The sequence below is a fragment of the Pseudophryne corroboree genome, chromosome 1 (genome assembly GCF_028390025.1).
Source record: "Pseudophryne corroboree isolate aPseCor3 chromosome 1, aPseCor3.hap2, whole genome shotgun sequence".
Classification (NCBI taxonomy): Eukaryota; Metazoa; Chordata; class Amphibia; order Anura; family Myobatrachidae; genus Pseudophryne; species Pseudophryne corroboree.
This window is the reverse complement of record NC_086444.1, coordinates 1,065,979,711-1,065,998,267: the sequence shown is the minus strand read 5'-3', so window position 1 is coordinate 1,065,998,267 and position 18,557 is coordinate 1,065,979,711. Positions and strand designations below refer to the sequence as shown.

General features: G+C 43.0%; 1 protein-coding gene across 5 annotated transcripts in view; it reads left to right on the top strand.

The window, feature by feature from the left end:
• DCUN1D4 (defective in cullin neddylation 1 domain containing 4) overlaps window positions 1–16,664 on the top strand; it is a 155,010-nt gene extending 138,346 nt beyond the window's left edge. For all 5 annotated transcript variants that reach the window (XM_063920949.1, XM_063920947.1, XM_063920948.1 and 2 more), the window contains one exon: window positions 58–16,664. In XM_063920949.1, coding sequence (XP_063777019.1) covers window positions 58–113 — 56 coding nt within the window. In that variant the 3' untranslated portion in view covers window positions 114–16,664. The remainder of the gene's footprint in view (window positions 1–57) is intronic.
• The last annotated feature ends 1,893 nt before the right edge of the window (window positions 16,665–18,557 follow it).

The following is an 18,557-nucleotide window of genomic DNA, read 5'->3' as shown; positions in this document are numbered from 1 at the left end:
ATAATAGCTGTACTCCATTCCATGATACCTCAATACTCTGTTCTTTGTCTCCCACAGGGCCAGTATTGTTGGATGAGTTTGTTGAATGGTATAAAGAAAAACAGGTGGCATAACACAGTCACTATGCATTGCAGCTGAAGAGTCAATGTTGTCACACTTGCGTCAGCCATTAGCCATACAGTAAATTGCTGTCTGTATCACAATGCATGTTGCTTTTTTTGCACAGTAGACCCCTCCGGCCGGGTTCCGGCACGCTAGTTGTCTGACAGGCCCGTCCTTATGTTTAGCATTGTCCTCTTTACAGGCTGCATTGCATTGCATTGCGTATTTACACTACAGATTGGTGATTTTGCCAATGTCCTCACTGTGATACTGTGTATATTGCTGTTATTTTTTTAATTTCTTTTGTATATGCTTGTACATAAATGCTTCTCTCATAGATCATATGCTGAAATGTAATGTAAAAATTAACCTCTGCCATATTTCTAGTTTCCTAGTCTTTCTGAGGAACAAACTGAACCCCCCCTTCCCCCAATCTCTGGCTTAGTTACGAGAAAATCGTGTTAGTATTTTTTTGCATCTGGAAGTCACAATGACACCATGTATACTTTTTCTTGTGGCACAAAGTGACACTCAATCTGTAGACCTTTTAGTTAGTGATTGTTGTATTTTGAAAGAATCTTGTTAAAGTGCACGTGTTACTTACAAACATCGGAGGCAGATACTTTATGTGCTGGTCAGCCTATCAGTCCAATAGGAACTAGCGACACCAATGAGGCATGAGCCATAAATTGACCCTTTATGAAAAAAATCCACTGTTCCTAAATTGGTTTTTACAGAAAACAAAATGGCTGCTGGCACTGTAGAGGCAGCAGGTGCTTGTCAGAATACTGCTCTGCCAGATAGGCCAATAAATAACCTTTATCCTCCCTCCTTTAGTGAGCCTCTCAGGTGATACAATTGTTTAATAAAACTGCGTCTTAAGGTAATATTGATAATATGCGAGTTGTAAATCAAAATGAGTGTTTTGGGTATCTTCTGCCTAGGTATCTGGGTGCATGTGAACAAATTCATTTTAAGGTTCCCTTCAGTTATTGATATGCATGGAATTGGCATTAAAACATACGTGTCCCTTACACATAATGGAGGCAGCCATTTTGTTGGCTGAACCAATATATACTAAAATGAGCTACAGTAATATCACTAAAGCATGGTTCAGCCTACGAACTGGTGACTTCCATTACATGTAAGTAACACATACAGTTTAGGTGCTATTTTGAAATTTTATCGTGCAGACTGGCTCCATTCTGTGAAAACATGTGTTGTGTACCAATTGTATTACAAAGGCAACCAGTGCTGCACCTGGCACTTTAATAGATAATGACTCTCTTGTCTGTACATCCATCAAACATGCTCAGCATAACTACCAGACAAGGTAACCTCTCCTGTCTTCCATGCTTTTGCTAAGTATTTTTATCTTGCTGTATATTCCTAGCCTTAAACCTGATTTCCTGTTTGAATGATTGTAAGTACTGCTCTGTAAATGTCTGATCTGTATAGTTCTTGTTAGTTTATTATTTTAAGAAGTGTTATGTATTTTGCATAGTTTAACACTTCAGGTTGACCAACATTCAGCCTTCTTGTTGCGGCAGAACTACCACCGTCCGCTGTGTTCAGGAATATGCCCACCTCTTCCTAAACTAAAGCAATAATAATTATTGAATGAGGTAGTGAAAAATAAGAACAATAGTTATTAAAATAGGATTTAATATTATTGTCCTTCTTTGTCCTGTACCTAATGAAGAAATAATGTGATCCCCTGCCACCTAAAATATATTGGTCTCCTGCAACTTGTGAAGACAGACATTTTATGCACCAGATACTTAAGTGTGTCACTGATGGGCTGCAGTTTAATGAATGTTGCATTAGGCCACAAAATGGCTGCCTGCACTATTGGTAGGTACACTTTATACACTACATTCCATACATACTAGGTTGATGTCTTTAGTGTAGGTATATGGATTTCACCCTCACATTATATTCCTAGTTTTTTTCCTCAATGTCTGTTTAAAGAAAGCTAAGCTAACTGAAATGTGATACTATATTGATAAATAGCTTTGAGTACCTCTCCCACCTACATTTTGGATAATTTTAACAAGTCCTTAAATATCAGGTCCTCTGTATTTTTACACACTGTTCTAGCAATTAAGTATTCATTTTTAATTTAAGCTAGAATAAATATAATGGTATAGAAATTAGGATCTTGTTGAATCCAGAGTTATTTTTTCTGCATTATAACAGAACGAATCCCAGCATGTTCTATTCATTCATTGTAAGACGGCCTCCTTTCCCCTTGCACCATACTGAGCCAGTGGCATATTTCTCACTATGCCACGCTTACCCAGTGGGGTTGAACATTATGAAGTGCCCTCACTAGTTCTCCATCCTTCAGCATATCATGCCAGATGTGAGCTGTGTCGCTGGATGTGTAAAGCAGCACTTCGAGTATCACCCAAAACCCCAGCACCTGCCACTCCTGTTGGCATTTGGGAACATTTTGGTCGGCTAATATATAATCATATCCTCTGCTGAACTTGTATATAATGGTATGAGTGCTCTAGTAGACTGGCATATAATATGGACACTCTCTGGCCCAGTACAGACACTACAATCTAGAGTGTGCCTGTGACAATGTGGTGGACTGGAATATAATAAAGGTACTCTGTGAAATGTGTATATATTGGTATTAGCTGGTGCGGGCTGGCATTATAATGGGGTGCTCTTTGGGCATGTAAATAGTAGTAGTGCTAGGCTGACATGTGGTAAACTCTATTGGTTGCTTATTTAGTCCAGTGGGGTAAAATTTAGCTGTGAAATTAAAGGCGTTTTCAACAAATTTGTTTTTATAGTTTAAAAGAAGTGTCATGTCTGCCAGATAATTTACACTGACATCATGTTACACTAGAACTCCTTATTTGTTAATTTAGGCTAACTTACAGACCAGTTGTAAGAACTTGTGACTATTACAATAGCATTGCTTAATGTTTATAGGGACACTTCATGCAAAATAACTCCATACTTTGCTGGGAAATGTGTTCCATCACGGTTATTGGAATCCCCTAAATAGATGGAGCACTGAGGGGAGTTTGGCACGATTGCACATGCTGGCGAGGGAGTGGGATGTAGTGTGACAAATGTCTAGGAAGCAATGAATAAATAGTCGTTCCTCCATGAACCATCGTAATGGATGATATCCAAGCCGGAGGTCATTCTTAAAATATGCTTGGCTTCTGTACTATTCTTTAAAGCCAATATTTCTTCATGTCCAGCTACTTACACATATCAATGTGTATACACAAAGAGTAGGTGCAGAAATGAGGTGCACTAAACCTTGGTTCTGGATACATAAATGTCCTGGCATATGGTGAATTTCAGAGTTGACCATCAAAAAATCCTGTATTTAACTACTCACCTGCGCCATGTAAGAAGCATTCTGTAGGTTGAATCAATACGTGAAGGTATACTTTATAATTTTTTTAGCAACTACAACTATAGTTGTACACGGTCCCTGATTTCCACAAATAATCAAGCCAACCATATAGTAAAAGGAATCTTTTTCATGGTAGGCACAGGTCTAAGCACGTTTCGCAACTCTACTCCTTATAAGTCATATTTATTACAGTAGGAGATTGTCAGTTGAAAAAAAAGGATGCGCACGGTTTTAGAAGTCAAATAGAAGATGTCACAGATTGCAGGAAAAGATAGAGGTCTTAGACACTGGATCGGTTTGTGTCCACTGATGTAGTGTCACTGCAAAGTAGCGATGGGGCCTGTCCACCCAACGTTCTTATCACTAGGCAGTGTGCTTCTTTCTATTCAGCTCCTATCTGAAGTACTTATAGAGGAGATGGACACTGGTCATGTAGCCAAAGAGAAGCTCAGGAAAAGAAACACTCTGTATTGACAGAAAGATGTATGTGAAGCAAGGAATTGTGATCTGTCTGCTTATATAAGCAAGGAAACGTCACACTCCCAGAGATGCAGTGCTTTTATATTTTATAAAAGGAATGCACTCATTCCCTTTTGAATAGATGCTGGAAGAAAGGACAGTTTTATAATACAATAAGGCTGAGTCTCATTCAAAGTTGCTGAAGTTGCGGAAGCCTGTTTCTTTTTCATCCACTAGTGGTCACTGGAGTACTCTTGGGATATGGACGGGGCATTGGCAGGGAAAGCACATTTAAATATTTAAATTAGTAACCCTCCACCCCATCCATACTCCCAAGGTACCTTAATGTTTTTTTTGTGCCTCATGGGATAGCACACGGAGTCTTCTCCAGACTTCATTTTTTTCTTTTAAAAATTTTCCTTTTTGACAAACCCCAAACTCTTTTCAGCTTACTGAGAAGCGTGGGTCCGGGTTTGGGGGCTCTGCTGAGTGCAGCAAGGCTTGTCGGCGCTCAGGAGACGAGCCCCACCGTAGACCTCATCAGCTGTAGCTGATTCAGCCTAAAGCTGCTGGACAGAGCTTGTCAGAGCCTCCTCTTGACCCAGGTAATGAGCGACCAGGCAGCTCACACTGCCGCCGCTCCGTTATACTCTGTATATGTGTTCATAGGAGCAGGGCAGTCAGACCTTGCTGGCGCCCCGCCATGTGGAGGAGTTCCTGCTTGTTACTGTTCACTGTGACTATCCAGGGCGGCCGCGGTCAGCATACACGCTAGCCGCACGCTGTGTCCCTCCTCGCCCAGCCGCGGAAAGCCATGCTGCCGCTGCTGGGCGCCTGCTAAGTCCCACATGTCCCAGCTGCGGACAGCCATGCTGCCGCGCTGGGTGCCTGCTCAGTCTCTCATCGCCCAGCCGCGGACAGCCATGCTGCCGTCGCTTGGTGCCCGCTATGTCCCAGCTCACGTGTTGCGCGCTGGCCATCTGTCCCACCTTTCACAATGGGAGTAACGCTCCAGGGCGGCCGCCGCCGCTGGCCGCACGCTGTGTCCCTGCTCTCCCAGCCGCAGATAACCATGCTGCCGCCACGGTCCGCTCTGCTCCCCTGAGTTACTCTCAGGGGAAATGTATAGGGGGGACAATTTCCAGATTGCAGCAGCTGCACATTGTGGAGGTCCCATCCTGAGGTCCCTCATCCAGCGTTGTCCTCACATAAGGGGGGATGGCCATGGATTGTAATTATACAGGGGACTATTGGAGGCCTTTGTATATGTGTTTAAATAAAAAAAAAAAAGCACATGGCTGGACACCATTTTACAAAACTTCGTGTTTCTTTTTACAGGAATTTGATTGGCCTACAACACTCAGCCACTGGTGGGGCCAGGGGTGTTCGTAGGGCTTTCAGTGAAGTACATATTTAACTGATTTTAGTGTGTACTACGTGCACTGCATTTCTCAGTTATACACACTTTAGTTACATTTTTTACTGAGTTGTAGGGACTTGTGTTTCACTGTATACTCTCTATAATGATGAGTAAAGCTAATTAAAAATAAAAAAAGCAGCTTGTCTGCAATGTCTGTGACCGTGTGTTACCTGATGGAACTTCAACTTCCAGTGTGTCTTGCAAATACAGGTCCAAATACGAACCCTGATCCTCCTTAGGCTATAATGGCAGGTGTGATGTCTGAATTAAAATCAGAGCTGGCCACTGCGAGTAAAGATCGTGGGGCGGCTAAGTCTGATTCTAGGGTAATGCTGTCTGAGCTGCCAGAGTGGGCTCAGGATATGTCAAGGACTTTGCAGATTTTACAGAAGTCAAGGTCTAGCTCAATTCCTAAAAGTAGTCGTAGTGTGGCTCATAATTTACCGGTTTCAGCGGTGTTGCATTCTGACAATTAAGTGCCAGACCTTATGTCTCAGGAGGTACAAGAAAGAGGAAGGTGAATTAAGCCTGGAGTCAGATAGTGAGGATACTGATAACCCAACCATTGATAATCTCATCAGGGTGGTACGCCAGGTTCTAAGTTTTGCTGATACTGAGGAACCTCTTTCAAATGATGAAGTTTTATTTGCTAACAAAAAAAACAGAACACCTGTGTGTTTTCCTTATTCAGATTCTCTTAATAAACAGTTAACAGAAGCATGGAAACATCAAGATAAACGCATTGCTGTGCCTAGACTGTTTCTGTCTAACTACCCGTTCCCAGAGTCTTTGACAGTGAAATGGGAAAATCCCCCAACAGTGGATTCCTCTGTGTCAAAACTTTCCAAAAAGTTAACCATTCCAGTCCCAGCTGCAACGGCTCTTAAAGATCCGTCAGAGCGTAAGCTATGCTAAAGTCAATGTATACAGCAGTAGACGTGTTGCTTAGACCTGCTTTAGTGGTAGTTTGTGTTAACAAGGCTATCGTTGCATGTGCGACACAGCTCAAGTTGGGCCCACAACAGGATCTCCCTTTAGACCAGCTTATACTTCTTGCTGATCATGTCTGTGACTCTACTGAGTATTTAGGTACGACTTCTGTGGATGTCGGCCAGGTTTGTTCTCGCCTTTCGCCCTCACTAGCTTTGGCTGCATTCTTGGCAGGCAGAGTCAAAACGAGGAATAGAAGCGTTGCCTTACGCTGGCGAGATGTTGGTCCTGAATTGGACAAATGGATTTCTCGGGCTACTGGGGGAAAATCTGTTTTCATGCCATTGCCCGCACCGGTTCCTAAGCGTAAATACGCTGGACCGGCGTTCAAATCTTTCAGACGTCAGTCCTCTCGAGGCTGTGCTAGAGGAACAACCGTAAGTAGTAGACGTGGTTTCCAACAAACCAACACCCGTCGTCAGGACACAAAGTCTTCTGTACTCAGACGTTTCACTTGGTGTGGTTTCAGGCATCTGCAAGTGGGTGGATCCGTAATTTAGTGTTCACAGGTTACAAAATAGAGTTCGATTGTCTACCACCAATGCGGTTTTTCAAGACAGGCCTACCTGTGTAGGAAGACAAAAAAGCGGTTCTTCAGACTGCGATTCAATCTCTCGTAGATTCAGCAGTTTTGATTCTGGTTCCAGTTCACCAACAGGGTCAAAGGTTATTATTCCAATCTTTTTGTAGTACCAAAGTCGGACGTCTCAGTCAGACCGATAGTGAACCTAAAGGGGCTCAATCAGTACGTCACTTACTACAGATTCAGGATGAAATCCCTGCGGTCAGTGATTGCAAGTTTAGAACCACAGGAATTCATGATTTCTCTAGATCTCAAGGATGCGACTTACACATTCCGATTTGGCCACCGCATCAGGCGTACTTAAGGTTTGCAGTAAAACAAAACCATTATCAATTTCAGGCACTACTGTTTGGTCTCTCATCAGCGCCTCGGGTATTCACAAAGGTGATGTCTGTGATGATAGCTCATCTCAGATCCCTGGAGTGATAATAGTTCTGTGCTTAGACAACCTTCTCATCAAGGCTCAGTCTCAACAAATACTCCTTCAACATGCCTTACTAACGTACAATGTACTAGTTCAGCACGGTTGGATTGTCAACTTCAAGAAATCAAGTCTAGTTCCGTGTGAAAGAATTCAATTCCTAGGAATGATTCTGGATAGGGTGGATCAACGCATTTACATGCCAGAATAGAAAACACAAAGTATTCAGCATCTGGTACAGTTAGTGCTCAAACCACGGACAGTCTCAGTGCACTTGTGCATTCGCCTGTTAGAAAAGATGGTGGCATCTTTCGAAGCACTCCTTCACGTCCATTTCAACTGGATCTTCTCGCGCAGTGGTCAGGCTCTCATCTACAAATTCCATCAAATGGTGCGGTTGTCTTCAAGGGCCAGAGTATCACTACTCTGGTGGCTCCAAGTACAGCTTCTCACTGCTGGAAAACTGTTCGGAGTCTGGAATTGGATAATTCTGACAACGGACGCAAGTCTCAGTGGTTGGTGAGCAGTGATCCTACATCATCAATTTCAGGGTCTCTGAAAGATTACTGTCAATAAATGTCCTGGAACTCAGGGCAATCTACAGTGCTCTGTCAAGCAGTTCAAATACTCATGTCTCAGACTGTTCAGGTTCAGTCAACAACGCGACGGCAGTCGCATACATCAACAAACAAGGAGGGACTCGAAGTCGCATGGTCATGCGGGAAGTTGCTCAAATCCTGAATTGGGCCGAGTATCACCAAATGATATTGTCGGCAGTGTTCATTCCCGGAGTGGACAACTGGGAAGCAGATTATCTTGGGTGTGGTATGTTAGATAGAATAGACTTAGGGCGACAGTGTCTAGGTCGACCACTATTGGTCGACATGGTTTCTAGGTAGACAGGGACTCTAGGTCGACCTGAAAAAAGGTCAACATGAGTTTTGTTTTGTTTTTTAAATTACATTTTTTTTAGGTGTCGTTTTCTTCGTAGAGTGACAGGGAACCCCAATTAGTGCACTGTGTCCCCTCGCTTGGCTTGCTTCGCTCGCCATGCTTCGGACAAGGCGCCTCGCTCCGCTACTGCTGCTCTCTGCACAGGTTACCGTTCCCAACTGTAGTCCACGTGGATTGTAAAGTATGAAAAAGTAAAAAAAATAAATAAATAAAAAGACCTTTTGTCATGTCGACCTAGAGTCCCTGTCGATCTAGAAACCATGTCGACATACTTACTGTCGACCAATAGTGGTCGACCTAGAAACTGTCAACCTAAGTCTTGTCGACCTAGATACCGGATCCCGATTATCTCAGCCGTCAGGATTTTCATCCAGGAGAATGGGCTTTACATCCAGTGGTGTTCCAGATGTTGGTCCAGCAGTGGGGTTACCCACAGGTGGATCTAATGGCATCTCGCCACAATCATCAAACACTCCATTATGTGTTCAGAACAAGAGATCCAAAGGCAGTGGCAGTGGATGCTCTCACAATAGCGTCAAAAGAGAATCCACGACTGTCATACTAGTGGTGCCTCATTGGCCTCGGAAAGCGTTCTCGGATCTCCGCAGTCTACTCGCAGACAATCCGTGGCCACTTCTGCTACGTCCAGACCTGTTACAACAGGGTCTGTTCCATTACCCCGATTTAGCGCGGCTTCGTTTTGACGGGGTGGCTGTTGAGACCGCTCTCAAGACAAGAGGGCATTCCAGAGTTGGTTATACCAACTATGTTACATGTTCGGAAGCCAGTTACAGCAGCTCATTATCACAGGATTTGGCTAGCTTATATAAGTTGGTGTGAAGCTAGGAAGTTTCCGACATCATCTTTCAAATTATCCTGGCTTTTGCTATTTTTACAGGCGGAGTTAGATGGAGGACTTCGTTTAGCTACGCTAAAGGTGCAGGTCTCCGCCTTGTCAATTTTCTTTAAAGACGTTTGGCCCTTTTGCCAACAGTTCACACTTTCCTGCAAGGTGTACTCAGAGTTCAACCTCCATTTATAACACCTACAGCGCCATGGGACTTGAATGTAGTTTTAGATTTTTTGCAGTGGATGTTAAGTTTCTAACTTGGAAAACAGTGTTTCTCCTAGCCTAAGCTTCGGCAAGGCGTGTTTCAGAATTGGGTGCCTTGTCATGCAAGCCACCGTATCTGGTATTTCATGATGACAGAGCGGAGCTTCGGATGAATCCCGCTTTTCTACCAAAGGTATTATCTTCCTTTCACATCAATCAACCAATCGTAGTTCCTGATTTTGCAGAAGGTTCTGGAACTCCAGCTACTTTGGATATGGTACGCACACTCCGCGTTTATGTAGCCAGAACATCACCAGTACGTAAAACGGATACATTGTTCTCTATGATGCAGTCAAGATAGGTTGGCCAGCTTCCAAAAAGACATTGGCAAGCTGGATTAAGCTGACTATTAGTCAGGCTTACTTTCATGCTAGTCTACAACCACCTGCATCTGTTTCAGCCCATTCCACACATTCTGTGGGAATGTCATGGGCAGCAGGTTGTGGAGCTTCTACGACGTAGTTTTGCCGTGCAGCAACATGGTCATCAGTGCACACGTTTGTGTGCTTTTGCAAGTTTGATACGTTTGCGGCATCAGCATCTAGCTTTGGCCGTCTAGTGTTACAGGTGCCAACCAGCTCTCCCGCCCAGGGGGGAAACTTTGGTACGTCCCAAGAGTAATCCAGTGACCCTTAGTGGATGAAAAAGAAAATAAGATTTTGGTACTAACCAGATAAATCCTTTTCTTTGAATCCACAGGGGGCACTGGACGCCCACCCAGAGCAGTTTCACCTGGCTAGTGGTAAATTCAGTGGATCTTATGGTAACACATTCTCACCGACTTGTTCAAATGTTAAGGTGATTGTTATCTATTGTCGTGTCAACTTTTTAGTTGTCCGTTATGTGTCAACTTTATAGTTGTCCGTTATAATGTTATATGTAATTCTTCATTGTTCATCCTCTCTTTCGCTCCTGTTTGGCTCAGTAAAAAACACTGAGGTACCTTGGGAGTATGGAGGGGGTTGAGGGTTACTAATTTAAATATTTAAATGTGCCTATCCCTGCTAATGCCCCGTCCATATCCCAAGAGTACTCCAGTGCCCCCTGTGGATTCAAAGAAAAGGATTTATCTGGTAAGTACCAAAATCCTATTTTTACTGCTTCATGCTAATCTGTTCAGCTAATGTGGGGCATTTTACATGTGCAGGCGGAAACCAGTGCCACCCGTTGGTCTACGGTGGCTGCTGCAACGGTCATTAGTATAGGCATTTGCACCACCCCCATGCTAGGTGCAACAGGTTTGCTGAGACAGGTTTCCCTTCCTCGTATGCACAACTCACACACCGCTTTTCATGCATGCCCACAACACTTACATGAGAAGTCAGGGTGATTTTCCTGTGCTTTCACTTTGCCATTACCCAGTTCCCGCCCTGTAACACCCTATTTCATGGATAACCCGATGTTGCCAAGGACTATGAAAAGGGCAGACATACACAACAATGTCTAAAATTGTCTTCTGCATTTGCTCTATATGCAAAACCTTACCATTTGCATTCGTGAAAGATCATTGAGCCTCAGAATCAGCCCCAATATCTGATACAGCTTTCTTGTTCATTTGCATGGTGTTCAAGTTGATGTCTCCCACAGGGTGGCATCATTAGATCATGTTTAGCTGTGCAGAAAATGTCCCCATGTTGTAAACACCAGCAGTAGACACTGAAAGCCAGAACCCATTGGGCGATTACTTTTATTAGCGTAGCTAGTACTAGACTTATGTTTAAATCTGATTGACTGTTATGGATTACAGTACTTGTGAACTGCTTGCACCATGTAGGATAACTGCTTGCACCATGTAGGATTAATCATTACACACCACTGCTTATACATGGTATCTGCTCTAGGACATTATGATTAAAGTGGCAAGTGTTGAAGAGAAAATATTGAACCTCACCTTGTATGTAGTGTTCTGTGATGCTTCCTTAATGGCTGCCTTGGATGGGTTTTCTGAATTAGACATTTTGTGTAAACAGTATAGACGTTGCCTTTTAGAATGTAAATTTGTCTGAGGTTGTTATTTCTACTGTAAGTGAGATCATCACCATTTTATATTATTTGGAAGGTAATAAATAAGGTGAACAATTAAGTTTTGTGAATATGTCATGGAGCCATACGGCTACAGTTCTGCAGCTCTCCTAACCATACCATGTCCTTTCATCTCAGGTTGCCAGTTGAGTATGTTTCTACAGACAGTATACGCTACCATTGCATTACACAAGGCCAGTTTACATACTGTGTGGGTATTTGGGAAAGTTGCGTTATTTTTGCTGTTTTCAAGAAACAATGAGATGAAAGCTTTAATAGCTAGCTTGCTATGAAATGAAAGGCAGTTTTCATGATCCTTTCCCTTAAAGCTGGTGTATTAAATATTTGTCATTTGGTTTTTTCATTATGTTTCTTTAAATTATATGAAATTGCCACTTACTACTATAACGATTATAGGCCCTCATTCTTTTTGCAGCCATGCAAACGTATAGTCGCCGCCCACGGGGGAGTGTATTTTCGCTTTGCGAGTGTGCGATCGCATGTGCAGCGGGGCAGGACGAAAAAGTTTTTTGCAGTTTCTGAGTAGGTCTTAACTTAGCCCTTGCGATAACTTCAGCCTGTCCGGTCCCGGAATTGACGTCAGACACCCACCCTGCATACGCCTGGACATGCCTGCGTTCTTCCAACCACTCCCAGAAAACGGTCAGTTGACACCCATAAACGCCCTCTTTCTGTCAATCTCCTTGCGAACGGCTGTGCGAATGGAATCGTCGCTAGAAGAATTGCACAGTAATAATGCTGTTTGTACCCGTACGACGCGCGTGCGCATTGCGGTGCATACGCATGCACAGTAGTAACCTGATCGCTGCGCTGCGAAAAAACGGCAGCGTGCGATCAACTCTGAATGAGTGCCATAAGCCCTAACTTTTATTTAAAGAAATTAAGTACCAAAAATTAAAACAACACTTACAAATATTCCTTCTCAGTCAGTTGTATTTATCCTCCAATATCATTGCACTATATAGCAAATAAAAAAATCATGCTCATGAAATGGACTATAATGAAGGTATAATGTAATCTTGGTACCACTGATACAGTATATGCTGTCTTGATCATATGTTCCAAAGTCTCTTGAGAGTTTTTCAAAAATGTGTCATTTAATCCACCTTTTGGCAAGTAATTACAAAGGGTAACAAGCAGTATCTTATTGAGTTCTGGACTTTCGCGCTTAAATGCTTAGCACTTCTGATCCATGAGAGCATAATTGCCACTGTATACAACTGCTTATCAATCTGAGGTCCTCCTGGGTATTTTAGGCAGCTGCAAGTAGTTATCCTGTCATGCTCGCCAATGTGTGTATCCTGTAGCGAGTTCTGATTTCTTCAGAAAATGTCTAGCTGTGGTCTTCTCTTGTGTGTTCCAGAACTTATGTTCACAAAGTACAAATAAAGTGGTCTGTGCTGGTATTTAGATTTCCACAAAGCACATTGCTTTACAGAGCAAGATGAGGCCATTTGCACAGGCCAAGGGGAGGAGTTAGGTGAAGTTTGGGCATTCCTGGTTAAGAACAAAGCACATGGCTATTTTGAGATGAAAAGGAAATGATGTTGGAGCAGGCAGTGTTCAGGTTTCTTTCTTTCTTTCTTTTTTTATCTTTTTTTATTTTAAAGTGAATAATTTTGCATCTTTTACAATTCTAGGAACACTGTAATAAAATTCTTCACATTCACAAGTAACATCACTTATGAATTGGTTTAAGCCATAAATTAAGCTAAAGTGATCATTAACTTGACTTTTTCACTAAAATACTGAACAGGCTGGTTATAAAGTTGAAAGTAGTTAGAAATTGATGTGACATTTACAGTTTTGCACAGTGCAGTTGTCTTGAGAGTAGACTGTAGATGGGCCCCTTAAGGGGGTACACATGGAGAGATCAGTGCTTTAAATTCTAAGCAATCTGACTAGATTGTTTAGAACTTAAGCACGGCTCTCTCCGTGTGTATGCCCGATAGCGATGCGTTGCCCTGCGCGTCGCTATCGTCCTTGCTAGATTGGCACCGCTGGGTGAAATGAGCGTCCGTCCCCCTCGCTCAGCACACATCACGCTGTACTGTGCAGGGGAGAGATGTGTGCTGAGCGGTCACTGATAGATTGCTCAGCACACATCTCTCCCCGTGTGTACGGGGCTTTAATGTCTGCAGAGTGGACCATTGCGGTGTGATGGTGCTTTCTGTGCACTATATAACGGACATCTTTCCAGTTTATTAGAATGTAAAAACACAGCATGTTCTACAAAAACTTGATGCTACCATATACAGATATTTTAAAAGCAAATTTCTCATGATTTTAAATGATACAAAACGCTTCACAATTTTGTCACCACTTAATGCATTTTCTTGTCGGTTAAATGAATGTTCTCTGAAAGTAAAAATAGAATATTAATTGTGGGTTACAGTGTTTGTTTCTCACTGACATCTCACCAGATAATGTGTACCCAGCGCAATGTCATCAGCAAGGGGGGGTGGCGGAGGCCATGCTGCATTCTGTAGCATTGCCCTTGCTGGCAATGTCGCCCGTCGGACCGCTGTAGGAGGATGTTGCTGCCGACACGCGGAATTGCACATCCTCCGTGACATATTGTTTACATAGCCTAGTGTGTATACAATATCGGCCAGATCGTACGATATATCGTCTAGTGTGCACACTTATTAAGGAGAGACTAAACTGTGCTGTTAGTAACTGCAGACGGTTATGAAGTAGCATTGTATTGCTAGTATCTTTGCAGTTATAACAAGTATTGTGCTGTTAGTAGCTCTGCAGACAGCTATAAGCCATCAACATGCTATTAGTAAGTCGTTCCTTGATTATAAACTAGCACCATGCAGGTAGTAACTGCTTCCAGTTATCATCCGTACTGTTCTGTTATACCCCTTTCAGACTGCCAGCTTTAAACACAGGTTATTGCAAATGAGCAAGCATAACCGGTGTTGCTGTGCAGTCTGTTCAACTCTGCTCGCTGTGTTGTGTGAATGGGAAGCCGGGTTGATGCGACACATTTCCCGTTCACTCTGTGTGAACGGGGGGCACTTGGAGATCATGTGATCAGGGGCCTGAGGCACCCTGAGAAGCACCTGTGTCAAGCTCCCGGGTGCGACCCACCTCAGGCGGTGTGAAAGGGTATTAGTAACTTCAGTCAGTGATAAATAAGCGTTGTGCAGATAGTAACACTGCAGCCAGCTGTAAACTAGTGACATGCTGTTAGTAACTCTGCAGTCCATAATAAGCACTGTGCTGTTAATAACTTGTAAAGTCACTTATAAACTACCAGGCTTTTTGTTTTTGAATTCTATATAATGATGAACATCAGAAGTAGCAGTGTTGATGCATTATCCGTAGTCCTTTCTAAGCCTGATATTCTATGTTGCTGCCAATAAACAGAACTGTTTGCTACAAAAATAATTTTAGATTGCCATTAATTAATATAGATGAGTACAAATGTCCTTTTCAGGATCCTCCAACCTGAAGAACTACTTTTTAACACCCATAAGATCTAAATACCATTATGGAAATGCAATCATGCAATTTTCTATATATAGGGAAAATAAAACCATTAATAATTGTGTGTATTTCTATTGGATTTTTGCTCTTAACTATTTGAGCTGGAATTGGGTGTTAAAGTAAAACCTAAAAAGTTCTACAAACTTTGTCAAAACCGAAAATAAAACTTTTTTTTCTTTTTCTTTTAGTTTTTAGAACCTTTTTGTGCCTTGAATATGTTGAATTTTTTTATTAACTCTCCTCACTAACGGATGAAATAAGTTGTGAATTGGTATCCTATTTTGCTGGCTGTATGTTGAACTGGACGAGACAATTTTAAAATCTGTTAATCTTCTTGCTTTTAAACCTTAGGGCTTTATCACTTTTGTTTATCACTTTGGCATACAAAGCAGGGCACTCACAAGACAGCCTTTAAACTAGGTAATTAAGCAAGGCATTATGTTGCCTAGTTAGCACTATTATCTTAAACATTTATTTATCTAGACCTCCACTAATGCTGTGTAATATGTTGGTACTGCAGGCATCAGGGATGCTCAAATTTCAGGTCTTACTGTACATGCACAGTTACTCAGTGAGAAGACAGACACTCCAGTAACCAACAGAAGTCTCGCAGTTGGATGCAGCCAATAAGTAAAGTTTATTGACCTCATAGTCTGACGTAGCCAGTGGTTAATTTCTCGTGAGGCACGTGCCTGGGGGCAGCACTTGGATGCTTGTGTTGGTACTCTTCAGCCCAAAAAGTACCAGTAACTGCAGAATATTTCTACTGTACTGTACCGTATGCCATCTTGAAATTAGTGTAAACGGGAAGGACATGCACATACTGCCCCTGTAAGCTGTCCTACTTAGTAAATATTTACATAATTAAAAATAAAAAACTTAATAGTGGCTTCTTTATTATTCCAATTGGCTATTATCAAATGAGGGCTTATAACCAATCAAGAAAAATAATAAATTAGGGAGGGTGGAGCGTAAATCCGGCCCTGGACGTAGCAATGAGGTAGAATCATAGACAGTACATACAGCCTTGGATAGATTGGAGTTGATTGATGGACGTGGCTACCTCAACACTTTACATCTGCAGAATACAACAAAGTGACAGGCTATGTTATTTAATGTACGTCCAGCATTTCCCTGCCATAGTTAGCATTAGTATACATAAGGGACCAAAGTTGTAGCCACTGTGTAAATGCTGAGGTCTGCTTGGAAAATGCCATCCCTTCTGTGTCAAAAAAACACTTGCATGTTTCTGTCCACTGCCTCTCTGTAGCTGTATCGGAGAAACACCTTGCAAAAATCACGGAGATGACTTCATTTCACTCTGTAATCTTTCCCTATGCTCTCATTATCCCAATAGCTGCTATAATACCTCCACACGCCTTAGAAGTACTTTTAGCCTTATAAACAGATGTGTTTCCAGTGTAAATATGGGATTTTATTTTCCACCAGCAAAGCTGTTTGAAATTGTACCAAATCTTTGGTTGATTTTTATAACGGATTATTTCTTCCAAAGCTGCTACATTGTCGCCGTGGAAAGCAGTTTGTCAGCAAAAGCTTCTGTGCAAACCTCTCATTGTGTACAAAAGTCCCTCGACACCAAGACTGTTCTACCACCTGATTTAATGTTGGCAGCTTAAGTTCTGTTTCCAAAAACATTTAATTCTACCCACAAATAAACTATATTTGTGATGACTACGCTTCCTTTTTTTCTGGTCTTGTGCCGTTTTGTTATGAAGAATTGTCTCTCTAGTTCTACTAGACAACAGGGCGGATATCTTATTAACCAACATATTAAAGCAGCCTGTGCCTGCCCGGATGTCCGTTTGGAAGGCATGCTTGGACATGTAGTTCCATAGCTTCTGCAGATCCTCATGTCAGCCAGATCTGATGGTAAGGGGAGATGCACGAAGCCTTCTAAAGAGTGGAGAAATTGTCTATAATGACCAGTTAGCTTCTACCTATCGTGTTCAGTTTTTCAGACAGGTGGTATGGCCAAAACCCAAGTAGGGTTACAATTATTAATTATGATTTCAGGCTTCTTACACTCTAACAGACTCCACTCATGCTGCTATATGTGTTATCAGAGGCTCATTATTCCCCTTTATATGCCATCAGAGAGCCAGGCTGCCCCTTTTCCATCAGACTGTAAACCATTGCAATGACATGCCTCTGCTTGCCTTGTATGAGTCTACTAGCCCTATGCTAAAGAAGAATGGCATACTTTCAAAAACAGGCTACCAATACAAAGCAGAGACTAATAACTCAACTATATGCAATGTGAAAAACAGTGTGAAGATACCTGGTGCTACTGTGTCTAACTGTCTATCCTGCATCACCACCACATCTACAGTATGTAGTATCCTTTACCCCCATATTCTCTATGCTGGGGGTGGCACCCACAAAGGTTGTGATCCGCATTCAAGGGTATTTTATATACATTTGTCAATTCCTGGAAAAAACACAATTTCTCTTACGTCCTAGAGGATGCTGGGGTCCATATTAGTACCATGGGGTATAGATGGGTCCACCAGGAGCCATTGGCACTTTAAGAGTTTAATAGTGTGGGCTGGCTCCTCCCTCTATGCCCCTCCTACCAGACTCAGTTTAGAAAATGTGCCTGGAGGAGCTGGTCACAGCTAGGGGAGCTCTACAGAGCTTCTTTAGAAAAGTTTTTTGTAGAGTTTGTTTTTTTACAGGGAGGCTGCTGGCAGCAGCCTCCCTGCATCGAGGGACTGAGGGGGGAAGCAGTGTCCGTCCTGCGGAGTCTTGAGCCACTGCCTCCGCTGACTGGACATTGAGCTCCAGAGGGGCCAGATCGCGCCCTGCCACAGGGGAACGCTCACCCCGGCAGCCAGCCGCCACCCCCTCAATGAGCTGAAGTGTGGCGAGTTAGTCACTGTCCCCCCTTACAAGCGGGGGTCAGTGTGAAGAGAGCGGCGTAAGGGTGGGATGGCTCCCGGATGGCTCAGCGGTGCGCCCTGAGCCAGCAAGGTACCCTACACTGACCAATTCCAGCCTGTCGGGGTCCGTGGATCTCAGCCAGCACAAAATTCCTCAGGCCAGTATCATCTTCAAGAGCGGAAAGACAGCGCCATTGAAGGGGCGGAGCTTCTCAGATCGGACCCAGCAGCGTTCAGCGCCATTTTTCCTGCCTGCAATCACTACTAGTGGATGTCCAGATCCCTCCAGTGCAACTCCAGCTATCTGTACGGTACCAGGGGGTTGTAGAAGGGGGGGGAGGCTATGTATAGGCTGTGTCACCTATTAAGGGACACAGTCAGCGCAGGTTAGGGTCTCCCTATACCTCTAATAGCGCTGCATGTGGGTTGGCTCCAATCTCTGTCTCTCTGCCATTCTTGAGGGGAAACTCTCTAGTGAATACCCTGTGTGTTTGTGGGGTGTTTGGTGTGTGTGACAACATGTTTCATATGCTGCAGAGGATTTGTCTTCCCAGGAAGACTCCATACCATGTAATCAGGATTGCACTGTTGTAGCGCAGATCCCTTGCTAGAGAGCCAGAATGGTTAGTCTCTCTGAGGGGGACTATTTCTCAGATTTCTGACAGGGTTGCTAGGACTGAGCATG